Below are 23,897 nucleotides of genomic sequence, written 5' to 3'. Positions count from 1 at the left end.
CAATCAACACAGATATAACTGCCCAAAAGCACAGTCTTGCAAGAAAAAGAAAGAAAGTAAGAAAAGTGTTGTTTGCAAATATCTTTATTTTTTATGTAGAAATTGCAGAACAAAGGGTCTTCCTTGTTTAAGTTTTAGCCCATGCTCGAGGAAATTTGGGATTTCCGAATAGGACAAGTGCTCAAGCAAATGTGTACAAAAGAAAAGAATGAATACTATAAGATGAAGGAGGAGAAGGGGAAAGGAAAATCCAAGATATTGGATTACAAATCTTAAGAGTATCTTGAAGATGAGAGATAAGAAGGTGGAGAAATATGCCACGGCAATCGAGGAAGAGGAAATGAATATGGAGGAAGGGAAATGAATATGAAAGAGAAGTAGGTTTATAAATAGGTTTGGTTTTAGCACTAACATCATTCTCAAAATATTTACACCAAACTAAAATTCAATTTTTTAGTACGTGTCACACCAAAAGTAATTTTACTCCAATCATTTACACCAAATTCAAAATTTACACAATTTATTAGTTTTTGTCTTTGCAGTAACACCATATTTGGTGTTGTTTAACAAAAAAACACCAAGAATGAATTTGAGCTTAGTGTGTTGTTGGAGAAAATTTCTACACTAAAACTCATTTTTGAGGTAGGGTTGGAGATGGTCTAAATTTGTTGGTTTTGGCACTTAGTTCACTTATTCTTATGGCTACATCAGTTTGTATTTTGTAAATGTGTTACCGTAATTAATTGTCCACTAAATGCAATGATACTTCAATTATATATAGAAAAAAATGCAATGATACTTCAAATATATATAGAAAAAAGCAATACTAGTGATTATTTCTTGAAGGAAATTCCTGGTGTTAACCGATACACAATTAAGGTAATCATAATTAGTGAGATCCTACAACGCCGATGCCTCCATCTCCATATATAATTCTACTAATAGTAATACAATACATTTTGTCCCTAATTTAGCGACATTTTATCGCATAAAGACTGATAAGCTGCACTGCAGACCTTGAATTTCTCTTCTGCGACAACCTGCAAATACCCGTCCCACGACCAACTAGTTATGTTTTCCAAAAACACGATATAGAACTCAGCTCATAAGCTCGTAGTCAAAAAGCATCAATGTCTCGTTAAGTAAAAACAAAATGATTAGGCATACAAGTTTTGTAAGATTCAAGAAATTATACTTAATCGTGCATTCAGAGGGCGTTGCGTTTATTTTGGTTGTTTGATCGTTTGATCCTCTGTCTAAACTCTAAATCTAATCCACATAGAGATAATTGAAATGAAGACCACAAAAGAATACCTTGGAAGAGCCCTGGTGACGATCTGGATGCCATTTTAATGCACAAGCTCGGTATCTAAATAATAAGAACCATGGAATCACAATCTGCATCAAGATCACTTTGGAAAAGGATAGGAAATTATATGAGGAAATCTGAAGGGATCTTACGCGCTTTTGACATCGTCTATGTTTATTGGACCAGACGGACTGAGTCCCAAAGCAAGCCTGTCGGTCCTCAATCCATCTACTGGCCTCTCGTACTCTTGTGATGTGTAATATTCCTCGTATTCATCACCAAACTGGTATGACCGACCACGGGAAGTCCTAAAATTGCCAGAGTAATTTGACGAGCGCCCAAAATGTGGTTCATCATCATCTATTGTGAAGGACCAATAGAAGGATCTGTTTCCACCAAACATGGAGCGGTACATGTCATGATATTTATCACCATCATCATCATCATCACAAAACTCAAAACGCCCTGAGAAGTAAGAACATAATAAGAAGATAGATAATAAGGAACAGACATGTTAGCAACATAGGATTAGCAGTTGTGTACAAAACATGTTTTATGGTATAAGCAGTTTGCGCAGATAAGTGAGAAACTTCTTCTGCTTATATTAATGGTACGTGATTACGATAAAGGGGCATACGTACTCCTAAATTGTGATGCTCTATATCTTGACCTGCCCCTGTTAGATTCATTGTCCCTGAAATTTGGTCGGAACCATGAATTTCTTCGACCTGGTTGCTCGTACTTATCACCATCTGTACCCCATCCCTGTTTAGTAGAAACATCACGAAGAATTTCAGAAATTACAATGATCATTGGTAGCTCCATGGCAATAACATCAAGCATTTAATCTATTAGTTTTGGGTGGGGGCGGGGAGAAAAAGGCAAAAAGCATTTTCAGGAAAGTGGAAACTTATTAATAAAGAAAGAGTTACAACAGAAATAAACTGAACCACAAAATGCAGCAACACAATATGCGAATATATGATTTTCGTTTCATAAACAGACATTATCATTCTAGAACAGACATCTTGAAACGACTGCCTGCTGTAATTGGATACAAGCTGGAAATATTGATGTAGTCATTCAACTAATAAGTCATGACATTCAGCCCATCTTTTAACATGAATCCCAGACCATTTATAAAATTTATGAATCTAGAGATTTAGAAAATAGTTTGAGAATTAAGGAGTACAGGTAACGGCTGTAGGGGGTTTAAGAGTAAATCCATCAGATATATAACCTGAAATAGATTCTCAGCAAATTCATGGACATCTCGCAACAGAGTCTTTTTCTTGAGCCTTCTCTGGTGCCGGTTAAATTTCTACATAAGAATTGACTCATCACTAAGAATCGACTCATCAATGATACTTAAAAGCAATATGACATCAATGCCAAACATGAAATGGATTCCACTAGAGGTCAGAGGAGATCACTCATCCAATATAAACGAACTCCATTGTTTGGAACATCTTAACTGAAACATTACAACATTCCAGTTCAAGAACCGCTTCACTAATTGAATAGGGAGTTGGTTGTGAAATTCTCACTTACTGGATCAACATTGTTAATGATATCTTGACATGCTTCTGGAAGATATAAGAAGCGGGTATAACTCAGATTATACAAGGAAGAGATTTTCCAATCTACCACCCATTATGTAACTGTGTTTGCTAATCGCCTAATCCAAGGAAAGAAATCAACAAACTAGACAAATTGTAGACTTAGCAGAGCCATCAATCCTATTCCTACACCAGTTCATTTTCAATCTATACTATTAGCAAGGAATACGAAGCTAATGAACACAAACTGTTGTGTTCAATGTTATACACAAATATTCCAATAGCAACGTAAATTAAGTGTAAACTATAAAGCTTTTTCTGCCCAACATTCATTTGTTATCCATTGTAAAATAAGCAAAGCACATTGCAAAACTGAAACAGATAAAAATGTCACCTTTGCGGAACCCCTAACAAAGCTTTCCTGCACAACAAGGAAAAAGAGAATAAATTAATACTACTACAATTATTAAGGAAATACTACAAATCTATTTCAAACTAATCATTCCCAATTTTCCACCAAAATACCCTAATTTGAAAATCCACAACCCGAAATACGTATTGACAGAATCAAATTGAAAGATAAGAAGGGGCGTACGGGATCCCAATGGGTGCGCCGTCTGCGCTCAGAAAGAGGAGTGCTGTGAAAAAGGCAAGCTCTGAGGTGAAAAGGATTGGCTTGCGAATTGATCGCCGCCGCAGCTATTCTGCCGGTTTTATTCATCCTCTTATATCATTAATTCAAAATAAAAATTATGAAATTTGCGCTGCTTGGTTTTTGTTGTGTTGGAATTGGGAATGGGGAGAGTGGCGACCCTGAAATGAAGGGCGATACACAGACGAGTGAGTCGACTCGGGAGGAAGACGCGGGTAAACGGGCCGGGTCATTTTGAATGTATTTTATAAATGGGCCCAATCCAACCAGGTCTGAGCCTGGGCCGGGCTGAGTCGTCCGACCCACTCAATTCGAACTAGATGTAGGGTCTGAAATATTCCCTCAATCCCTTAAAAATATCTCTATTATTTAGTTAATTAATGATTTACCATATTTTTCCATATATACTTAGGAGTATTTTCTTGTTCCTTAAGTCGGATATTTCATTCATTCAACAAATACCAAATTCTATTTTTTTTTATTTCTAATTAGGTAGGTCTTGATACGTAATATTGCTATTCTTGTCATTCATTCAATAAATTTCAAATTATTTATATTTCCTTTTAGGTCTTTCTTTACATACTTTATTTCAATATCAATTCTAAGTTGATGGACGGCTTCCGCGACTTCTTCTAATTGTTGTACTTTAATTACTTTTTCTTTTTACCTCTCTTTTAGGTTATAAATTTCCGTCCCTGATTAATTGTCACTCTTTTCAATTCCTATATGTCCCTCAATAATTAGCACACTTCATTTTTACCATAAATGGTAAGTAGGTCCTACATTTCACTAATTCATTTCACTCACATTTTATTATAAAATCAATATAAAAAAGTGAGTCTCACATTCTACTAACTCTTTCAACCAACTTTTCTTTACATTTCTTAAAATATCAAAGCGTATTAAAGCAAGAGATGAGAATGGTGGATAAGGTGGTGTGCGTGACGGGAGCATCGGGTTACATAGGTTCATGGCTGGTTAAACTGTTGCTCCACCGCGGTTACACCGTCAAGGCTACTGTTCGTAACCTCAGTTAGTCTCTCTCTCTTCTCAACTTCACCTCATTTTCTTATACTAATAACATCAATTAAATTGTATGTGAGAGTTAGCCGAGAAAAGTTAATAATGTCTAATACCTGGTGCAATCTTTAAATTTATGTTAATTTAACGATAAAAAACATCAATTAAATTAAAAGAATAATTGGTAATGATCATCTTATAAGCTAACTCAACTACATATCTTAAGTTTTATGATTTTCTCTTAAATCTAAATATATGAGTGATACTATATAAATTTGCAGTACTACATAATTTTCTCTTAAATCTAAATCAATGGGACACACATAAAAATGTCAAAGTTATGATATACTGTAAATGACTAATTTTTAAAACTATGAGATTGATCGAACTTCGTGATTTTTTTGGCAATTTGTCCTTTATTATATACTTCATCCGCCCCCATAGAAATAAACGATTGATTCATGGCGAGAGTTTTAATACGTTATTGGTAAAGTAAAAGATAGTGAAAAAAAGTAATTAAAATAATGTAATGTATAACGATGCCCATAAATTATTCTTAAATAGATATAAACTATTTTTATGGGACGAAGGTATTAGCATTTATGACGTATGTGTGGGTGAATAGGCGATATTTGTAAAGTGGAGCATCTGAAGGCGCTTGAAGGAGCTGAAGAAAGACTTCATTTGTGTGAAGCTAATTTAGTGAAAGAAGGATCATTTGATTCTGTGATTGATGCTTGTGATGCTGTCTTCCACACTGCATCTCCTGTTATACTTGACAATGTCAATGACCCTCAGGTCCATTTCTAACTTTCTTAATTTGTTGTGATGTTGGAAAAGGAAAGAAAAAAAAAAGAATAGAATTTGATGATGGGATATATGCAGGTGGAACTTATAGAGCCAGCAGTGAAAGGAACACTCAATGTTCTTGGTTCATGTGGCAAGGCACAGTCTGTGAAAAGAGTGGTCTTAACATCTTCTATGGTCACTATTGCCTTCAAAAAACCCACCCAAAACTCCAACCCTTTGATTGATGAAACTTCTTTTTCTGATCCAATCTTTGCTCGGGAAATGGAGGTGACTATATCTTTGCTTCAGCCTAATTTTCTACATATGTTAAATGAGAACCGAAAACCATATCAGTTCGTTTATTCACTAATACTCCTTTCGCCCCACTTTAGAAGTCCCGGTTTACCATTTTTGGGTGTCTCAATTTAGGAGTCCCAATTGGAATATTCCATAAATGGTATTAGACCCCACATTCCACAAACTTTTTTCACTCACATTTTATTATAAAACTAATATAAAAAGTAGGTCCACATTCCACTATCTTTTTTCTCCAACTTTCCTTTACATTTCTTAAAATCCGCGTCGAACTCAACTGGGACTCCTAAAGTGGGACGGAGGGAGTATTAGTAAACATATCAATTTGAATCTCAAAACATATCAGTTCTCTTTATATTAATTTTAGTTTGTATATTTTGAAATTCATTTTACCCTAGCTGATATTCATGAATCAACGAACTGATATTCAAGTCAGGAAAATCAAGACCATCATCCATTTTTCGATCTAATGGACTATAATAATTTTTAGTTCTCATACAAAGGATGGTCTTAGGGGATGTTGATCCTAGGAGATTGTTCATTTGAAAATTCTTCTTAAACTTAATTGAAACGTAGAACCTTATTAGTTCGTAAATACATTAATATAAGTTGTCATTACAAAACATATAAGTTCACGACTCAATATTATTTCGATTATTCATAAATATCAAGAACCGATATGTTTTGTAATGTCAACTGATATTTTAATATATCAACAAACTGATATGATTTTCGGTTCTCAAAATTCTCATTTAAAAAAAAAATCTCCCTGACCCTATGTATGAAAATTTATAAACTTGTGTTTCAGCGATGGTACGTTATTTCAAAAATATTGGCGGAGGAAGCCGCATTCAAATTTGCACAAGAAAATGGCATAGATTTGGTAGTTATGAATCCTGGGCTAGTTATAGGCCCTCTTCTCAAGCCAACTCTAAATGAAACTTCCCAATGTTTTCTTACTTTGATTACACAAGGTAATAAATACTACTAATTCTATTTATGTAATATGATTGAATTAAGAGGGTTAAATTGATTATTAATTTGTAGGAAAGTATACCTATGCAACCCCAGGTGGAAATTTTGTATATGTTGATGTAAGAGATGTTGCAAATGCACATATCCTAGCTTTGGAGAATTCAACAGCCAATGGTAGATATTGTCTTGTTGCACAAGTGCTGAATTGCTCTAAAGTTTTACAAATCTTACGTGAACTCTAACCTACGGCCAACTTCCCAATCTGGTAACTCTCTTTTCAACTCATTATTTTGTACTACATCGTTATTAATCTTATGAGCAAATTGTCAAATAAATCACGAAAAAAGTCAAATTTTGGTTTGTCCTATTCTTTTCAAAATTGGAATGATATATCACCAAGTTTCAGATTTTTGCAATTATCACATGCGTCGTTTTTCCGATGAAACCTGCTATGATGTAGCAACCAAATTTATCTACTTGAAATAAAAAACAGCGGAGACACATTACGACGTCATTTGGTTTTTGGTTTACCTTGAACCGACGTCGTTTTAGGTGAATAAATTAGGGTAAAAATTGTGCGCAGGAGGAAATACTACACAATGTTTTGCCCTAATTAATTCACCTAAAACAACGTCGTTTCTAGGTAAACCACACAACGTCGTTATGTGCCACCGTTGTTTTCTCCACGTAGATAAATTTAGTGGCCACATCAACGTGGATTTTATCGGAAAAACGACGTATGGGATAATTGAGAACATATGAAACGTGATGAGTTATCATTCAAAGTTTGAAAAGTGTTGGACAAACCAGGATTTGACTATTGTTCTTAATTTATTTAGCAATTTGACCTTACTTTAAGGGCAATTGATAATTGGTAGAAATAAATAATTTTCCTCAAGTAATTTACTTGCAATCAATAATGCAACTCAATGTAACATATTGGTTTATTGGTACTAGCGAAACGGAGAATCCAAATGCATGCAATGACAAGACAAGATCATTGGGTATGAATTTTATTTCACGTGGAGCAAAGCCTCAAAGACACCACTGAAAGTCTCATACAAAAAAATTTCTTCAATTTAAGAATGTAACATTTAAAATATAATTATATGTGCAATGCCAATGTATGTCCATTGAATGAATTTTGGGACAGTAATATTCATATTTAGATGGATGAAATCAAACATGTTTAGGTAGTCATTAATACAACCATTATATAAAACAAAAGAATCAAATCAATGGAGCTTATACATAAATTACAAGAAAATTAAATTGATTCAATGATAACAATTTCTTGTGTTTTCTAATAGTAATTGATTATAAAATCCTGTGAGAGCCTGTGAAAGAGGTGTGGTGGAATATCAAACACAGGTCCAGGTTGTGGCAATGTGAGGTCTAAAAATGGTTGAAGCAGAAAAGACTGAGTTTCGTTTTCTCTAGCAATCTCAGTCTTCATCTCTTCAACCAAAGCTTTACTAGTATCCATGCCTATAAAGATAAGAGCAAAAAGAAACGTTACTCTCGTCCCATCCCATGCACGTAGCCATTATTCATCTACGTGTATTAGTCTCACCTGAATAGTAGCCTCCGTGCACGTACCCATTGAACTTTTCGCTTGTATGTTCGCCTGAGAAAAATATCCTTCCAACCGGTGCCTGTACCAAAAATCCTTCAACGACTTAACATGGTGATCAAATCGAAACTTTTTTCTCTCGTAGTATGTATATTTCATTAATGATTTATGATTGTCACCGGAAGATGCATTATAGTAATATAGTAGTACTATAAACAAAGACCTTGACACGGTGTAGGAGGTGATGATCGACGTGAACCGGATAGAAGCTGTAGCTACCGCGTTGGAAGCGATTGTTCCACCACCTTGGCACGAGAATGTCGCTCGCCTCAGGGACATGAGGCCAAAACATGGCTCTCAACACTCCCATTGCTTCGCTCTTAGTTTCTTCATCGGATTGTGCTTCGATTCGTTTGGATTCTTCATTCGTTAATGTCACAACCAGGATGTTCGATCCTGGGTAAGCATTCTCCATACTCTGTTAGTTAATTAACATGTCAGATTCGAGTCCACTGTACCACAACCTTTAAATTTAATTGCTAGTATAATAAAAAAAGACATTGTTTGTGGTAACCTGCCAAAAAGTGTAATAACCACGTGTTTGATGTGCATACATCAAGAACTCTTCGTCCGCATCTGACGGCCAGAATCTATTTGGGAATTTTAGGAAGACCTTTGTGTATACCATAATGTCAATATTTGAGATGGCCTCTGTTTTCCATCCCTATCATACAATATACTTACATGCTTCAACTTTAGTTTAAAATTTCATAATTAAACATGGTAATGTTTGGTATATTATACCGGCAATGGTGGTGAGAAGGAGATTAAGTTGCTTTGAAGACCTCCGATGCTGACCGACAAAATCGCGTATTTTGCTTCGTAGACATTGCCATCCTCCGTCTTCACGACCACGGCGGTCGTCGATTGTTCCATTGTCCTGATTACCTGTATTAATTTGTAGTCCATATAGTATATTATGGGGGTGTTCTGTTTCCAAGATTATATCTCATTGTTTGGTTTATGAGATTGAATCTCATGAATTAATCCTAGATGGATAGGTATGTGACAATTAATCATAGTCAATCCCCTCCTACTAAATAATCTCACAATTTCATCATAAATTATATATTGTTACTATTTTATCTAATAAACCAAACACCCCTTATTATTATTATTGCTAGTACAATTTCTTTATAAGTAGTGAATTGATCATAAGACCATCCACTACGTGTCTCGCCGGCGTCTCGCGTCTCGTCCCGGTGAGACGGGACGCCGGCGCGACGCGTTGCAGCCTCCATCTCGTCCCGTCTCGTCCCGCGTCTCGTCCCGGCGAGCCACGAGACGGGCTGTCTCGCCACGCGCCGAGGCGACGTGGAGCAACCCGGCGTCGTGCGTGACGCCCACTCGCCGGCCCGCGAGTGGGCGTCGTCACGTGCTGACGCAATAAATATTTAAAAAAAATCAAATTTAAATAAAAAAAATTGTAACGGTAATAATACCATTTTTTTGTTTTTTTTATAATTTTTTTGATTTTTTATTAATTTTTTTACTCTATAAATACACCTAAACTCATCCTCATTTCACACACAACTACACATCTATTCTTCCTATCATCTAAATTTTCTCTCAAATTTTCTCTCAAATTTTCATAAACCAACTCAAGATGTTCGGCGACGGCGACGGCGACGGCAACTACGGCGGTTCCGGCTCCGGCTGGTGGGATCTCAACGCGTTTGGCGATTGGGAGACCATGATCAACACATTGGGCGGTTCGTCAACCCCTGGGACTCAGGGTTCGGCGACGCCGGGGGGTACCAACCACCCAATTTTGACCTTGATGCATATGTCCGTCCCTCCGCCACGCGGTATTCGCAGGGATTATCACAGATCCGGGAGGATTTTCCCGGTGGCACTGGCGGTGGAGGTGGCCGAGGCGGTGGAGGTGGCACTGGCGGTGTACAACCCCAGGCGGGCGAGGACGAGGAGGAAGAAGAAGAAGAAGAAGAAGAGGATCTTGGTCGGCATCCGTACAGCAACTTCGAAATGATGACGGTGTACAACGCCTGGATCACGGTCTCGTACGATCCCATCGTCGGGAATCAACACACCCGGAAGTGTTTCTGGGAAAAGGTCTGCGAGGTCTACCACCAGATAAAGCCGAAAGGCTCCCGCAAGCGCAAAGTTAAAATGCTCCGCTCTCACTTTGACCGAGTCGACCGACAGATCAAAAAATTATGCGGCATCTACTCGACTGAAGAGGCGCGCTACCAAAGCGGCGCGATGGCCACCGACATTTTGACGTCCGCTTTGCGCGCCTACTACCAGGACGAGGGTCATCAGTTCAGATATGTTGATGTTTGGCAGGCCGTCAAGGACGAGGAACAGTGGGCCGGAGGTTTCCGCTCCAGCTCGGGCTCAACCTCGAAGCGCACGAAGCATACGGCGAGTGGCCAATACTCGTCTGGTGGTGCGTCTGGTGGTGACACCGATGGTATCAGCCAACCTGAGGCTGAATCCCGGGAGTTTGCAGGTACGGTCGGCGATGCTAGAGGATCCGCGCGTGGGCGCCGTCGGCCGCAAGGGACGAAGGCGGCGAAAGCGGCTAGAGCAAGGAAGGGCCGAGGCGAATCAAGCCAGCCAGCCTCGGGCTCGCGGGGAGGCTCGGACACACTTATGGTGGCGTACATGACCGCCACAATGGCGGACACTTCCCACTTCTCGTACGCCCAATTCACGGCCTGGTGGAACGGAATTGTTGCTATGGCAGCACAACTTGACCTTCCGACACCCCCTAAACCTCGACCGCCTCCAGAGGATGATTCGCCGGCGGAGTAGTTTTTTTTTATTTTGTGTGTTTTTTTATTTTGTGTCTTTTTTATTTTGTGTGTTTATTTAGTTTGTGTGTTTTTTAATAAAGTGTATTTGTTTAAATTGAATTGGGTAGGAAAAAAAATTCTAAATGAAATTGAATGAATAGTAATTAAGGGACGGTATAGAGACGGTTAAGAGATGGAGCGTTGCAGGTTCCGTCCCTTAGTTAAGGGATGGAGGAAAAAAGGACAGTGGAGCCCTCAAATAGTGCTCAAATAGTAGTTAAGAGACGGTTTAAGGGACGGTATAGAGACAGCGTAGTGGATGGCCTAATCAATGAGAGGGGTTCTTACATTGTTGAGTTTCAATCTGGTATCTATGATTTGACCATCCGAGGTAGAAAGAAAGGACTTTGCCAATTCGTACGCCAAATGCTCGTAACCTCTTTTATCAGCAACTAGAAATTCACTATCCCCAAAATCCACATAAGTAGGTATTGGCTCCACCTCTATTACAACAGCAATAATCATTAGTGGCGAAACACTACATTAATCAATTAATTAATTTTAATATCAACTAATAGTAGATAAATAGTCATTTAAATCACCAAATTTCGTCAAAATCTGGTTTATTCCACAAATTTTAATTTTTCTAATAGTAAAATAAATTTACCAGCCATTTCAAAGTCATGCAACATAAAATCAATCGCAAGAGCAATTGGCCTTTGTGGAGATCTGCACAATAACAATTTCTCATTACATATAAAAAGTTAAAATGTAGATCCGTAATTAGTGAAGAGGGAAAAGGCATTAATTAATTACGTTGGCGTTTCATCAGATTCTTGATTGTTCAGCTTCGCAACCGCCGACTCCACCGCCTTGTCGTAGGCCTCCGCCGCTACTCCAGCCGGATATATATTTCCGCTACATTAATTAACACAAACTATAAATAAAGGTCGCATCAGGTTAATACTAATATATAGTAATAACTAATAACTTTTTAATTATTTGTATTAAAACTATCTAACATAAAAACATAATTATATCAATACAACATGTAAATTTAAACGGACTTGTTGTGATAGATATTGAAGCGAGCGTTGGAGTAATCAGAGAAGTAGGTGCGGAGATTGGACCGGCGGGCCATTTCCCAGAGGGGGTTGGTCTGGTTTCCAACCGGCACCCGGCTCCACCGCCACGCCGCCGAAATCCTCCTTCCTCAGCCTGCCCCCTATTTTATCAGACGCCTCCACTATCACGAAATCGTCCACCCCATTTTCCGCCAGCTGCTTCGCCACCGTTATACCTTTAAGGTAAATCAATTATCAATAAGTAACCCATGCTCGTGTAGCAGTCCACCAAAAATAGTCTTATTTGTAGACGATACGAGTTTTAATGAAAATTTTATAAAGTAAAAGAAAATAAAAAAATATTGATAAAATAAGAGAGAAACATTCACAATCCAAAATGATAAAAAGAGACTATTTTTCATAAACGGTTCATGGAGTATAATACAAGAAGGGCTGGGTCTGGAAAACGGACCATCAAAATTAAACGTTAATATATATATATATATATATATAAGAGAGAGAAGGGTTGGTTGATTCGGTTTATATAGTTGTTCAGTATCGCCTCTCCCATCTCTTTCAATCTTATTTTTCCCTTTTTTTTAATAAGTTCTTAATCATTCAATCTTGTTTTGTACACTGAAAAACATACAATAAATGCTTTTGTTAATAGTGTCATTGTTGACCCATATTTTAATATAGTATATATAAGGTGAGTGTATTATGTGAAGATTAAGGTGATCCACTTTTTCATAGGGTTATATAAATATAGTACTGTACTATATTAATGTGGTAAAATGGTGAATAAGTTGAGAAAAATATGAATAAAATATAGAGAGTTAGGCATAACAAATTCTAAGTGACCTACACGATTAAGTCAATCATGTGATAAAATTTGGTCATATTTTAACACACCCTTATGTATATAAAAGCAAATCTAATGTTGCACCTCCCGAAAAATATTAAAAATTGGAATTAATCGCATATATTTCGATAGAAACATAATATCAATTCCCATTCCCATTCCCAGTGTGGTTTACTCGGTTTTGGATAATAAGTAAAATTAAGACATTGATATTCATCATGACCAATAGTGGGTCCCAATTAAGCTAACGTCGTCGTTACGCGTTCACAAAGTTATCTGAGCACGTGATCATTTTAATTGATTAATTGCGTCACGTGTGTTTCCATTAAAATACTGAAGAACAACTAAGTAATCTGGATAAGGGGCTTATTGAGTATTTAATTCATTATGGTTTGTTTTAGAGCGACAAATTGATATGTTTTATAATCTCAACTAATATTACTATATCGACGGCGTGATATAATTAAATTTCAGAGTTTGTATTTTGAAAAAATTCTTTAAGATAGTCATTCCGGTCAGATTACTACCCTACCTATTATTTTTTTATTCAACAATTATCATTGAATAGACCAATATTATTTATACACAATTAGAGAAAAGTTCAAATTGCTTTATAACAGATAGAGTACCCTACTTATGTATATGGAGTGCATTCTTTTTATATTCAACAATTATCATTGAATAGACCAATATTATTTATACGAATTAGAGAAAAGTTCAAATGTGATGAATTGCAGAATTATATAATTTATATGATTTGAATCAAGTGTGATGAATTGCAGAATTATATAATTCATATGATTTGAATTTTAAGGAAGCTTCCGGAAAGATCCTACTCCTATGTGAAAGCGACAATATTCCTACTCATATTCAATAAACAAAAATATTACTAAAATGCTTTTAAGTGATCAGTTTATTCTTATTTATTATTTACATGCTATCTTCACAAGTATTAAATTAATTTAATTTACTAAAAAAGTTTGAGATGGTTCAAAAAAAAGGGTAATGAAGAGATTAATTTCACAAAACCGGTAGAAATATTTTTTTATTGTAAGTTATCAAACATAAATATTTATGTAAATAAAATGTAGATAATTGATCATTATATAACTTACGGTTTGGGTTAAAATGACAATACCTCTTAAAGTAACATCATACCACCATTCTTAGCCAATCATTTGTACACGTGGACGAATAATCAGCTGCCATGTGGCAATCATAAAAACGCTAAAGGACAAATTTTCTCGGGCTGCAATATCCAATACGCTAGACAACAATTTATAGATTGCAGTGTAGCGTTTATACTATTGCAATGTAGCGTTTATAATATGACAGGATACGTGATGTCACTTTAAAATGTGTTGTCATTTTAACCCATCCCTATAACTTTAACTTACAGTTGTCAAAATGCATAGTATATGAATGTATTTATAATTATTTTTTATTAAATCTTTTGAAAAAAAATCCTAATTTAATTTTGTAGACGGTAGAAATAAGATTTTGTATTCATACTCTCTCTATCTCATTTATAATGAAACGTTTTTATTTTTAGTTTGTCCCATTAAAAATGAAATGTTTTCTAAAATGAAAACAACTATATCTCTACTTTTCATCTCTTTTACTTTACTCTCTTTTCATTAACTCAAAGAACAATATTACATAAAATCATGTGTCAATTCTCAAATGTTTTATATTTAATGAGACTGATGGAGTATTATATAGATACATGTACGTGGTTTTGTGCATGACATCGACAACCGGAAGTGGGCGATTTAAATATTTAATAATAGTAGGTCTCAACCGCCCTAATTAATAGTAACAAATTCTTTTTTCACTTTACTATCCAATGATGGAGTGAGATATTTATATTAAAAGCTCAAATAGACATTTCACAATTCATTTGACACATTTTTCTTCAAAGTAAACTATAATTAAATTATACTCCCTCCGTCCCGCACTACTCGCAACTCTTTCCTTTTTGGGCGTCACAAGTTACTTGCACTCTTTCCATTTTTAGTAAAAATTTTCACCTACAGCCGCAATTTTTGACTTTCCTATACACTCATTCCTTAATCTCCGTGCCGAAAAGGAAAGGGGCGAGTAGCCCGGGACGGAGGGAGTATGTACGAAGTATTACTCAAAATTTGGTTTTAGAATTTTGTAACTTTTGGATTTTAATTATTTGCAATTTGGCATGTGTTCAAATTTTATTGGCTAATATCGAATTATAAAGTTCAAATGGAAATTTGAATGTACTAATGAAATTACTGTTGAGAGTTTTCCAACAATATCTTTGTGTTACCATTGAACAATGAAAACTGAACTATGACAATTTTTTTAAAAAAATAGTCAAAGTTAATATAGTTTGTTTGATCAAAATATTAAAATTAGTACTCCTACTATTTTAATTTGGAAGGAAGGTTCTGTCATTCCTTTTTCCATCTAATTTTCAACTGTTAGGCTACTTTCTTCAACTGAAACTTACGAAATTGATCAGTGTCTTATTATATAAGTATAGTTGACAAAATTGAATCCAAACTGAAACAGATTTTACTCTATAGTCGTCGTTGAATCAATTTAAAATCAATATTGATTGCATCGATCCTTTATTATTTCAAGTTTAACTTTCATTTTAATTAAGAGATGTGAAATTTGTATTGACAATAAAAAAATCAGATTGTATCTATTAGAAATGGGTTAATCATCCTTAAAAGATCTTATAAGAGAAAGGATTATCCACACTTATATAGATTAGATGAGATCTTCACCAAATTAATGTGGAATAGAATTTAGAGAATTTAACAGTATCTAGATAGAGAAATGCATGTGAATGTGTGTGTATTTATTTGACTATGGGAATTATTAATATGATGAAAGTTGCAACTGCAAGTTAATAGTGGTGATCATATGATTTTAGTGTTGATTGATTGAATCAGTCAATGAGGTCAACCTAAAATAATCCTCTTTGAATTTCACACACACGTTTGTGTACACGTCAATTTACTTTTGATTTGGGAAGCTTGAAGCACACATTTATATAGATAGGGGGAAGGTAGCTATTTTATTCAAATCATAGATTCGATGCCATTCACATCACTTTATAAAAATAATCCGTGCGTCCATGAAATATTGTCCAATTTTATCATTTCGGTCCATCCGCAAAATATTGTCCATTTTGCTTTTTTTTACCATTTGGTGAATTAACTTCACTTTCAATTAACTCATTACGCACGTATTCTATTATAAAAATAGTATATTAAGGTGTGACCTATATTCCATAACTTTTTCCACTCACTTTTCTGAAAACTCGTGTCAAGTCAAACTTGGACAATATTTCGTGGACGGGGGAGTATATCAATATAAAGATATTGTACTTTTTTTTTATCATAAAATTATTGATGTTGATTAATACCTAGCTTGATTTTGGCTAAACAATTGCTTATTGTCTTAATTAGTAAGATGTTGGTTTGAGTTACGGATCCAGATCAGGATAATCCCTCACGCCCATTTATATTTTTCTCCTACTACCTTAGTATTTTATCATTCAGTCCTTCCTAATTTATATAGATTCATTTTAATTGTTAATGTTTATCAAATAAAATAAAATAATAAAATAAATTATTAGAAGGCAAAAAAATAGACAAATTTACTAACATTTTATAAAACTCTATGTGCACTAATAATCGTCTCATTTTACCATTGTCGTTCGTTCATTAATAAATGTCTCATTTGTTTTTTTTTATAATAGACCTCACATTCTATAATTTTATTTCACTAACATGTTACTAGAAAATTAATATAATAGTATAAAAGTAGAACTCATCTTCCATTGACATTTTCCACCAACTTTCTACTACATTTCTTAACTCTCGTGCTCGGTCAAATTTGGCCTTTGTATTGATAGACAAGGAATCATTCGGTCATTTCTCACCCCTAAATCTTACAACCTCAGACAATTGGTATGATAATTAGTCAAAATTTATAAATTACATTTAATATAGTGTTTATATGTTTTGATGACGTGATTGGTATGTGAGGAGAATAAACTAAAAAGTAATGGAGTTAGGTTCCAGACAAAGTGTTAATTATTCAGAATCATCTCTCCCTAAAAATTAATACTAATTCAAAAAGTTATGGAGTTAGGTATCGTGCTTATTGATCGAGTTGCGATTTCTTTGTTTGCAACGTAACGTTTCTTCGCTTTCATTTTGTTTTATAAAATGGCAATATTTTAGAGGCATTACTTGTTCCCAATTTATTTTATTATTTTTGACATAAATTCCTTATGTAATTTATTTTTGTTACTTTTATCCTTTTTAGGCGTTGCATCAATTTAGTGCCTATTCATATACCGTTTTTATGTAATAGAAAATGTTAAAAATATAAAAAGCAACGAGCAAGGGTATATCAAGTCAACCAACCATTCTATTTCAGTGTAATATACTATATATTCTGGCGGCCTAAATCATGTAGCCCAGTCAAACAACCCAACTCCAATTAATTAAAAAGAGAGGCCCAAACATGAAATTAAAAGGAATTCTTTCTTCTGCAAAACACACAACCTCTGCTTCTCTCTCTGCGGTAGGCTAAAGCAAACTTCTTTTTTCTCTAATCTCTGTTAATGAACTCGTCTCCTTTCTCTCTAACTCTTTGTTAGAACATATATGATTTAGGGTCCAAGTGTATATTTAATTTCCTTCTCTTTCCAAAACAGAGATATTATTTCTTTTGTAGCACCAACTACTAAACAACACTTCTATTTGAATATTTTAACACACATTAAAACATATCATTTGTTCACGATCCCATGTGTTCATATTCTTTCATCAATACATCAAACCATATATCAGTTTCATCAACCAAATTCTAACTTGGAATAGATCAATAATCTCCCAAAACGGATCACCAAAGATTTGGGCTTCAAACTTTAACAACAAAAATAGCATGACACAAGTTACACAAAAAGTGTAATATGATTACACTAAATCCATTAAATATCATTATAGAACTAAACTATACATTCATGGTCATTTTACACGGTTGAAAAAAAAATCACAATACAAAATTTGCTGGAGTGAAATAACATTAATAAATTAAAAAATACATTTAACCTTTTCTAACACATCTTCATCAACTAGATTCCAATTTCCTCTTCACCAGAATCCACTCATAATCTCCTATTAACTCATTGTGTGCACCAGAATCCTTGCAAGTATAGAAAACAGCTGAGTATTAGAGTTACAACATATATGGAATAAAAGCACACTATTTGCAATATTACATCTCACTTCTAAATGTCTAAATTTTCCAACAATTCATTCCACCTATCAATTTCTCTCATTACAGCCTTTTCTGAGTTGCCTTAAATCCTTTTTCATGGGAAGAAACTCATTACCATACAGCCAATAGGTGCATCAATTTGGAATTTAATAGATAAGCCAAAGGAAACAAGTGCACAAAAAGGACGTTGCACTAACCTGAAGAAACATGTGATGGAGCTAACCGAACTTCTTTCTTGTAGTCACGATAATAGCAGGATATTTATCCTTCATGGACGTTTTTCAGTTCCGATGAATCTGTTTCCTTCCTGACCAATATAGGTAATACGTAATCAACAATCACATTCTTGAGTAAGATAGTAGACATTTCAAAATCTTGATTTATGATACAAAGAACTATCTATGTCGTAGTACAAGATGCAGAATTCCATACGACATGATCACACATTAATCAATTTGTGAGCTAATGAGGATAAAAGAAATAATCGATGGAGCAGTGTAAATGTACAAGGTACCTGAATTATGAATCACCACGAATCATTTCTGAGCAGTATCAATCATTCCTTGTGAGCGACAGGCCTGGATGATTGTACTGAATGTTATATTATCAGGTTTGCAGCCATTCGCCTCCATTGCATCGAAAAACTGCATCATACTTTCGATATCACCAGCATTTCCGTAAGCATGGATGATACAGTTGAAGAATGTCGTATCCAGTACAACATCCGAATTCACTACTTGCTTTATAATAGACTCAATCTTTCCCAAAAGCCCTGCTTTACAGTACGCACTGACAAGAGAACTGTATGTAACTGAATTAGGTTTCAGACCTTGATGTTTCATCTTCAGAAAAATTTCTTCCATCTTCTTTATATTTCCAGCCTTTCCAAATGTATCAATTGTTATGTTATAGGTTACTATTGTAGGAGAAAAGAATCTCTTCTCCATAAAATCTAACACAGATGCCATCTTCGGGTATAAACCAGAATTACCGTAGGACTTTATCAAGATGTTATATGTCACTATGTCAGGCTTTAATCCCATCAGCTGAAATTCGTCAAACCAATGCTCCATTTCCTTGATCCTTCCACATCCACCGTAAGCCCCAATTACAGAATTGAACGTAAAAATATCTGGAAGACAATCTCCACTATGAATCATATTAGTCAATGAGCTCTCCATTAGTTCAAAATGTTTAGCTTTTCCATATCCGTCGATAAGGATATTATAGGTCACAACAGTACATTTAATTCCTGAATGCACCATTTCCTTCAGAATAAGCTCAATTAAATCAAAATGGTGAAGCTTAATGCAGCTTTTGATGAGAGTAGAGTAAGTGAAAGCATCCGGTTTGCAATCACGGACCGATTTCATCTCATCAATAACACAAAATGCCTTGTCTAAGAGGCCATTGAGGGCATAGGCACTCACCAGGGCAGTGTACACATCAACGGTAGGCTTTAGGCCATCAGACAGCATCGTCTCGAAAAGCAAGAAAGCCTGATTTGGCTGCTTGCATTTACCAAGCATCACTAATAGCTTTGTATATGTCTGACACCGTGCCTCATACCACTGTTGCCGACGTAGAAGATTAAATATCTACAAACAGGAGAAACAATTCTATTGTCAAAGAACAAGGCAGCATAGCATCATCAATAACTCAATATGTCAAAGTACTAACTTGGCTTTTGAAAAGTGGAGCTACATAATTCACACAATCAAGCAATGAAACAAGAAACGTCTCCTACGGCCAATAATACATATCAAATGTGAAACAGCAAACAAGGTAAATCTAGAATCCTCCTGTCACGGTATTTAGAAATCCAGTTGCCTAAAATTCAAGGAGGAAGAGAAACTCAGCAGCATATTAAAGACAGGTACTCTAAATCTGGAAACATGAAATTCAAAATTTCAAAACACAAAAAGTACGCATCATTGCACAAAGTTCCAGCAGAAAGCCCTCAACATGAAATGGGGGTGAGTGGAGCAAGTAACCTTAAGGGCAGACTCCCAGCGGTTTTGCTTAATTGCATCATTTAAAGCTTCCAAAACAGACTTGGGCCAAAGATTGTTATACTTCGAAGAGTTTGCTTTTCTCTCGACGGACTGAATGGCGGATTCCTTCCTCAAGACTCGTGAAAGTTCCTTCTTCGAAAGCTTACGAATTTGGAGGTTCTGCAGCGGAGAATTGATGTCGGAATCCGAGGTATGCTTAGAGCATGAAGTCACTGTGCAACAGGAGAGACGAAGTTTGCATGGATTAAGGAGGCGGAGATCCATCGCCGCTGGTAAACAATTGTGGCGGTTGACAGTTGGAGAGATATAATTAATACCCATTCCTCCTAAAAATAGGACTTTCAAACGATGAGACGAGTTTTAATATAAATTGGTAGGTATGAGAGAAAGAAAAAAGACTCGTCTTATTAGTAGTGTAACGCTTGGTGAAAAAGTTTACAAAAATAGAAAGTAGACTAATTTTGTGGGATGGAGGGAGTATGATAAGAGGGCAATGCATTTTTAGATTAAGAGATTAGTGTACAAGATTTAATGATAAGCATTTTAACAGGTTATTTGCCTGTACACGAACTTTTAACATTTTATAGTTTTTCCCCCGAATTTATTTTATGAATACAAATACATGAATTTTAGACTTTTCTAGTTATTCCCCAAACTGATAGGGCAAATTAAAATTTATGTGGCAATCATAACGATATCATTTTGATTAGTTAAGTTTAAAATATTAAAAAAATTACATGTCATCATATTCTTCACCCTTTCTCCAATTTCTCTTCTCTTGTAGAAATGCCCCGATCTCTAAAACCAGAAAAAAATATCTTTCCATGCCAAGTCTGCTACATAGGTCTAGTTTGCTAAAATTTCAAAGCTCTTAAATGAATTCAGTATCTTTGCAATAAATTTTGATTTAGAAGGTCATTAAATCAATGGACTTAGAATAATAATAGAAAGATAAGCTTATAGCATTGCTAACAATGGAAAATGAACTCATTTGGTCAGTCAAATTAGCCCTGCAAAACTGTTGCAACAGTGTATTTATTGGCTATCAAAGACTTCCCACTCCAAAGTTCATTTCTTTGATTCTAAATTACATTAGAAGACTATGTATCAACACTTACACTTACACATAATATCATTAATAAGAAGTCCAACTTCAATATGCTATTAAGCATCTCTTACGATAGCTATCGTATCAAAATATCCAAGAAAAATCAAATACACATAAATTACCAAAATATAACTAAATTAAAGTATTCCAACTTTTAGAAAATCCAATTAATTCAAACTATATCACACTCATCTCCTGAATTTCTGATGAAATCAAAACAAATTTAATAATATAGAATAAGAGGAAGAGCGAGCTTACCTCGGTTTCGAGGTAGTCAGCAATGCCTGGCAACACGAGGCAGAAACGGCTGACCTGGAGAAGGCACGCCGTCGCTTTCACGGCAATGGATAAGATTTCCTCGATTTGGTTGATCCGGAATCGGAAAATTTGAGTGAGAGAGAGATGGATGGTGAAACTTGAGTGGGCAATGGAAACGACGTCCCGATCAGGCGGGAAACGAAAGTCGGCGATGTATGCGCCGGCGAGAGAAGAGAAGGAAAGGGGGAGAAGATGAAATCGAGATAGAGAGTGATAAGGAGGAGAAGAGAAGGAAAGGCCAAATTAATTCCCAAATCGAGAAGAGAAGAAAAGGACAATTAATTACTCCATATGTTAGAACTAATTAATAATTAATTAATTCCAAAATGAAATGGTAAGGCTTTTGCTTATGTGCCTTCTTTTTATTGGTTCTCATTTTAATAATGATATTTTAAAAAAATTACCTTTTTCATATTTCATTTTTAAATTTGTCCGGGTGAATTCTCTGAAGGAACATACAATTTAAAATTTAAAACTTAAAACATTGACATACAATATAGTACTACAAGATAGTATCACATTAATTTCATGATAAATTGTACAACAATCATCTCTGACAAAGGCAATGTGCTTTAGAAATATCTAAAATCTAAACATTCAACATAAAATTGGTAAGCACTATATCCATTATTCATTGATCTTGCTTTATACTACTACTACATTAAATTTTGGTTTGACATTTAAACGAAAAAACTTTCATCATTCATCATTCATCATATCACCATTTTCTTAATACTATAGCAGCAAAACAGAATTTAAAATTCGCATAATGTTTTCTCCAATATAATGTGTTTTCAACAGACAATATACTCCTACTATTAACTATGATTCATAAAAAAATTAGCAGCAGTAATATATTTGGAACTTATATTTCTAAATTCAAATGAATTTAAAATTATAAAATTATAAAATTTAGATCTTTTGCTCAATACTAAATAAACCCTAGTTAAAAGAAAAATCTACCAACAAATACTCCACTATTTTAGGATTGCAACAAACACGATATACAAATACTACTTTTTAATTATGGTTTATAAATTCTTAAACGTTGGAAGGCATAGAAACAATGAAATAAAATCATTCCAATTCCAAATATATAACTGAACTATAAATGCACTAAATAAAAAAAAAGTGAACTATAAATGCCATCGTTAATTTCATAGTCAAGTCAAATTTAAAAATCAATTTTTTATTCAAATCACAACATCTAAAACTTGAAACTTCAAAAAATTCATACTTAGAACACGTAATAAAAAACAAATTACATTGATTTGAACACTTCAAAATTTTCCCCAAGTACACGCACTACAATTCTTCACCAAATTTTTTTCCCACACACTGCAATCTACTTGTGAAAACCTACTTCATCAAACTCACAGTAAGAGCACCCGCAACGCGTGCCGTTGCGGTGCCTTATTTCGTTCCGGAGGAACGGAACCGCGGCGGCACGCGTTGCAGCCGCCCGTTCCGTCGCCATTCCGTGCAGGTGCCGTGCCGGGTGCCATTCCCGCGAGACGCGGCACAACACGTTCCGCCACGCGCCGAGGCGACGTGGCGGCCTCCCATTCGACGCGTGACGCCCACTCGCTGCCCCGCGAGTGGGCGTCGTCACGGTGACGCAATAATTCGATTTTTTTTTAAAAAAATTGAATTTAATAAAAAAATAATAATAAATTTTGCAACGGTATTGTTACCGTTTTTTTTGGCCGTTTTTTATTTTTTTTTTATTTTTTTTTTATTTATTTACTCTATAAATACTTCTATTTCATACTCATTTCACTCACAAACACACATCTATTCCTCTCAAATCCTCTCTATTTCCACCCCAATTTTCATCTCAAATCAACTCTGTTTTTCTTCTCCCAAATTTAATCAAATTAATAGATCCTTTTGAACAAATGCGTCAAATATTGGAACAATCACTTGAACAAGATCGACGACGGGAGGCATCCAAGCCCCTTGGCCTAGCGGTAAAGGGTGCTGGATACCGCGTCCATCCCGGAGGTCTCGAGTTCGAACCCTGGGTGGCGTAATTTGTCTTTCCTCCTTGTTATAGGAGTTGATTTGTAATTTCCTCCTTCATATATATGATATAAATATATGAAGTTAATTTTTTTTAAAAAAAAAAAAAAAAAAAAAAAAAAGATCGACGACGGGAGGCGGAAGAAGCCGCGCCGCCCCAACGACGCTCCCGTACGTACATCCATCGTAACCGGGAGGAAGCCGCCGCAAGGTTAGT

At 35.3% G+C, this 23,897-nt stretch overlaps 3 protein-coding genes and 1 pseudogene across 7 annotated transcripts; 1 reads left to right on the top strand and 3 right to left on the bottom strand.

Annotated features, from left to right (window-relative positions):
• Positions 1–807: 807 nt before the first annotated feature.
• On the bottom strand, positions 808–3,717 carry LOC121750155. Of its 2 annotated transcripts, XM_042144629.1 has the most exons (7): positions 3,464–3,717; positions 3,263–3,289; positions 2,550–2,630; positions 1,951–2,074; positions 1,462–1,774; positions 1,315–1,369; positions 808–1,040 (listed from the first exon to the last, which is right to left on the bottom strand). In XM_042144629.1, exons 1-7 carry the CDS (start codon positions 3,587–3,589, stop codon positions 966–968), a joined length of 801 nt encoding a protein of 266 aa, XP_042000563.1. In that variant the 5' UTR covers positions 3,590–3,717; the 3' UTR covers positions 808–965. The 2 variants fall into 2 exon arrangements, with proteins under 2 accessions (XP_042000563.1, XP_042000564.1); XM_042144630.1 differs by lacking the exon at positions 2,550–2,630.
• Positions 3,718–4,440: 723 nt separating this feature from the next.
• Positions 4,441–6,861, top strand: LOC121752752 (phenylacetaldehyde reductase-like). The gene is made up of 5 exons (XM_042147848.1): positions 4,441–4,552; positions 5,166–5,338; positions 5,426–5,617; positions 6,453–6,618; positions 6,716–6,861. Exons 1-5 carry the CDS (start codon positions 4,441–4,443, stop codon positions 6,859–6,861), a joined length of 789 nt encoding a protein of 262 aa, XP_042003782.1.
• Positions 6,862–7,922: 1,061 nt separating this feature from the next.
• Positions 7,923–14,350, bottom strand: LOC121752751 (annotated as a pseudogene).
• Positions 14,351–17,891: 3,541 nt separating this feature from the next.
• LOC121750276 (pentatricopeptide repeat-containing protein At3g53170-like) lies at positions 17,892–21,917 on the bottom strand. 4 transcript variants are annotated; one of them, XR_006039842.1, is made up of 5 exons: positions 21,599–21,917; positions 20,212–20,558; positions 18,732–19,815; positions 18,415–18,524; positions 17,892–18,142 (listed from the first exon to the last, which is right to left on the bottom strand). XR_006039842.1 is itself a non-coding variant. In XM_042144791.1 (4 exons), exons 2-3 carry the CDS (start codon positions 20,551–20,553, stop codon positions 18,754–18,756), a joined length of 1,404 nt encoding a protein of 467 aa, XP_042000725.1. In that variant the 5' UTR covers positions 20,554–20,558; positions 21,599–21,917; the 3' UTR covers positions 17,892–18,524; positions 18,732–18,753. The 4 variants fall into 4 exon arrangements, 2 of the variants coding, with proteins under 2 accessions (XP_042000725.1, XP_042000726.1); XR_006039843.1 differs by having other exon boundaries at positions 18,415–18,520; XM_042144791.1 differs by having other exon boundaries at positions 17,892–18,524.
• Positions 21,918–23,897: the final 1,980 nt, after the last annotated feature.

This window comes from Salvia splendens, chromosome 10 (assembly GCF_004379255.2).
Source record: "Salvia splendens isolate huo1 chromosome 10, SspV2, whole genome shotgun sequence".
Taxonomy (NCBI): domain Eukaryota; kingdom Viridiplantae; phylum Streptophyta; class Magnoliopsida; order Lamiales; family Lamiaceae; genus Salvia; species Salvia splendens.
This window is presented reverse-complemented; position numbering and strand designations above follow the sequence as displayed.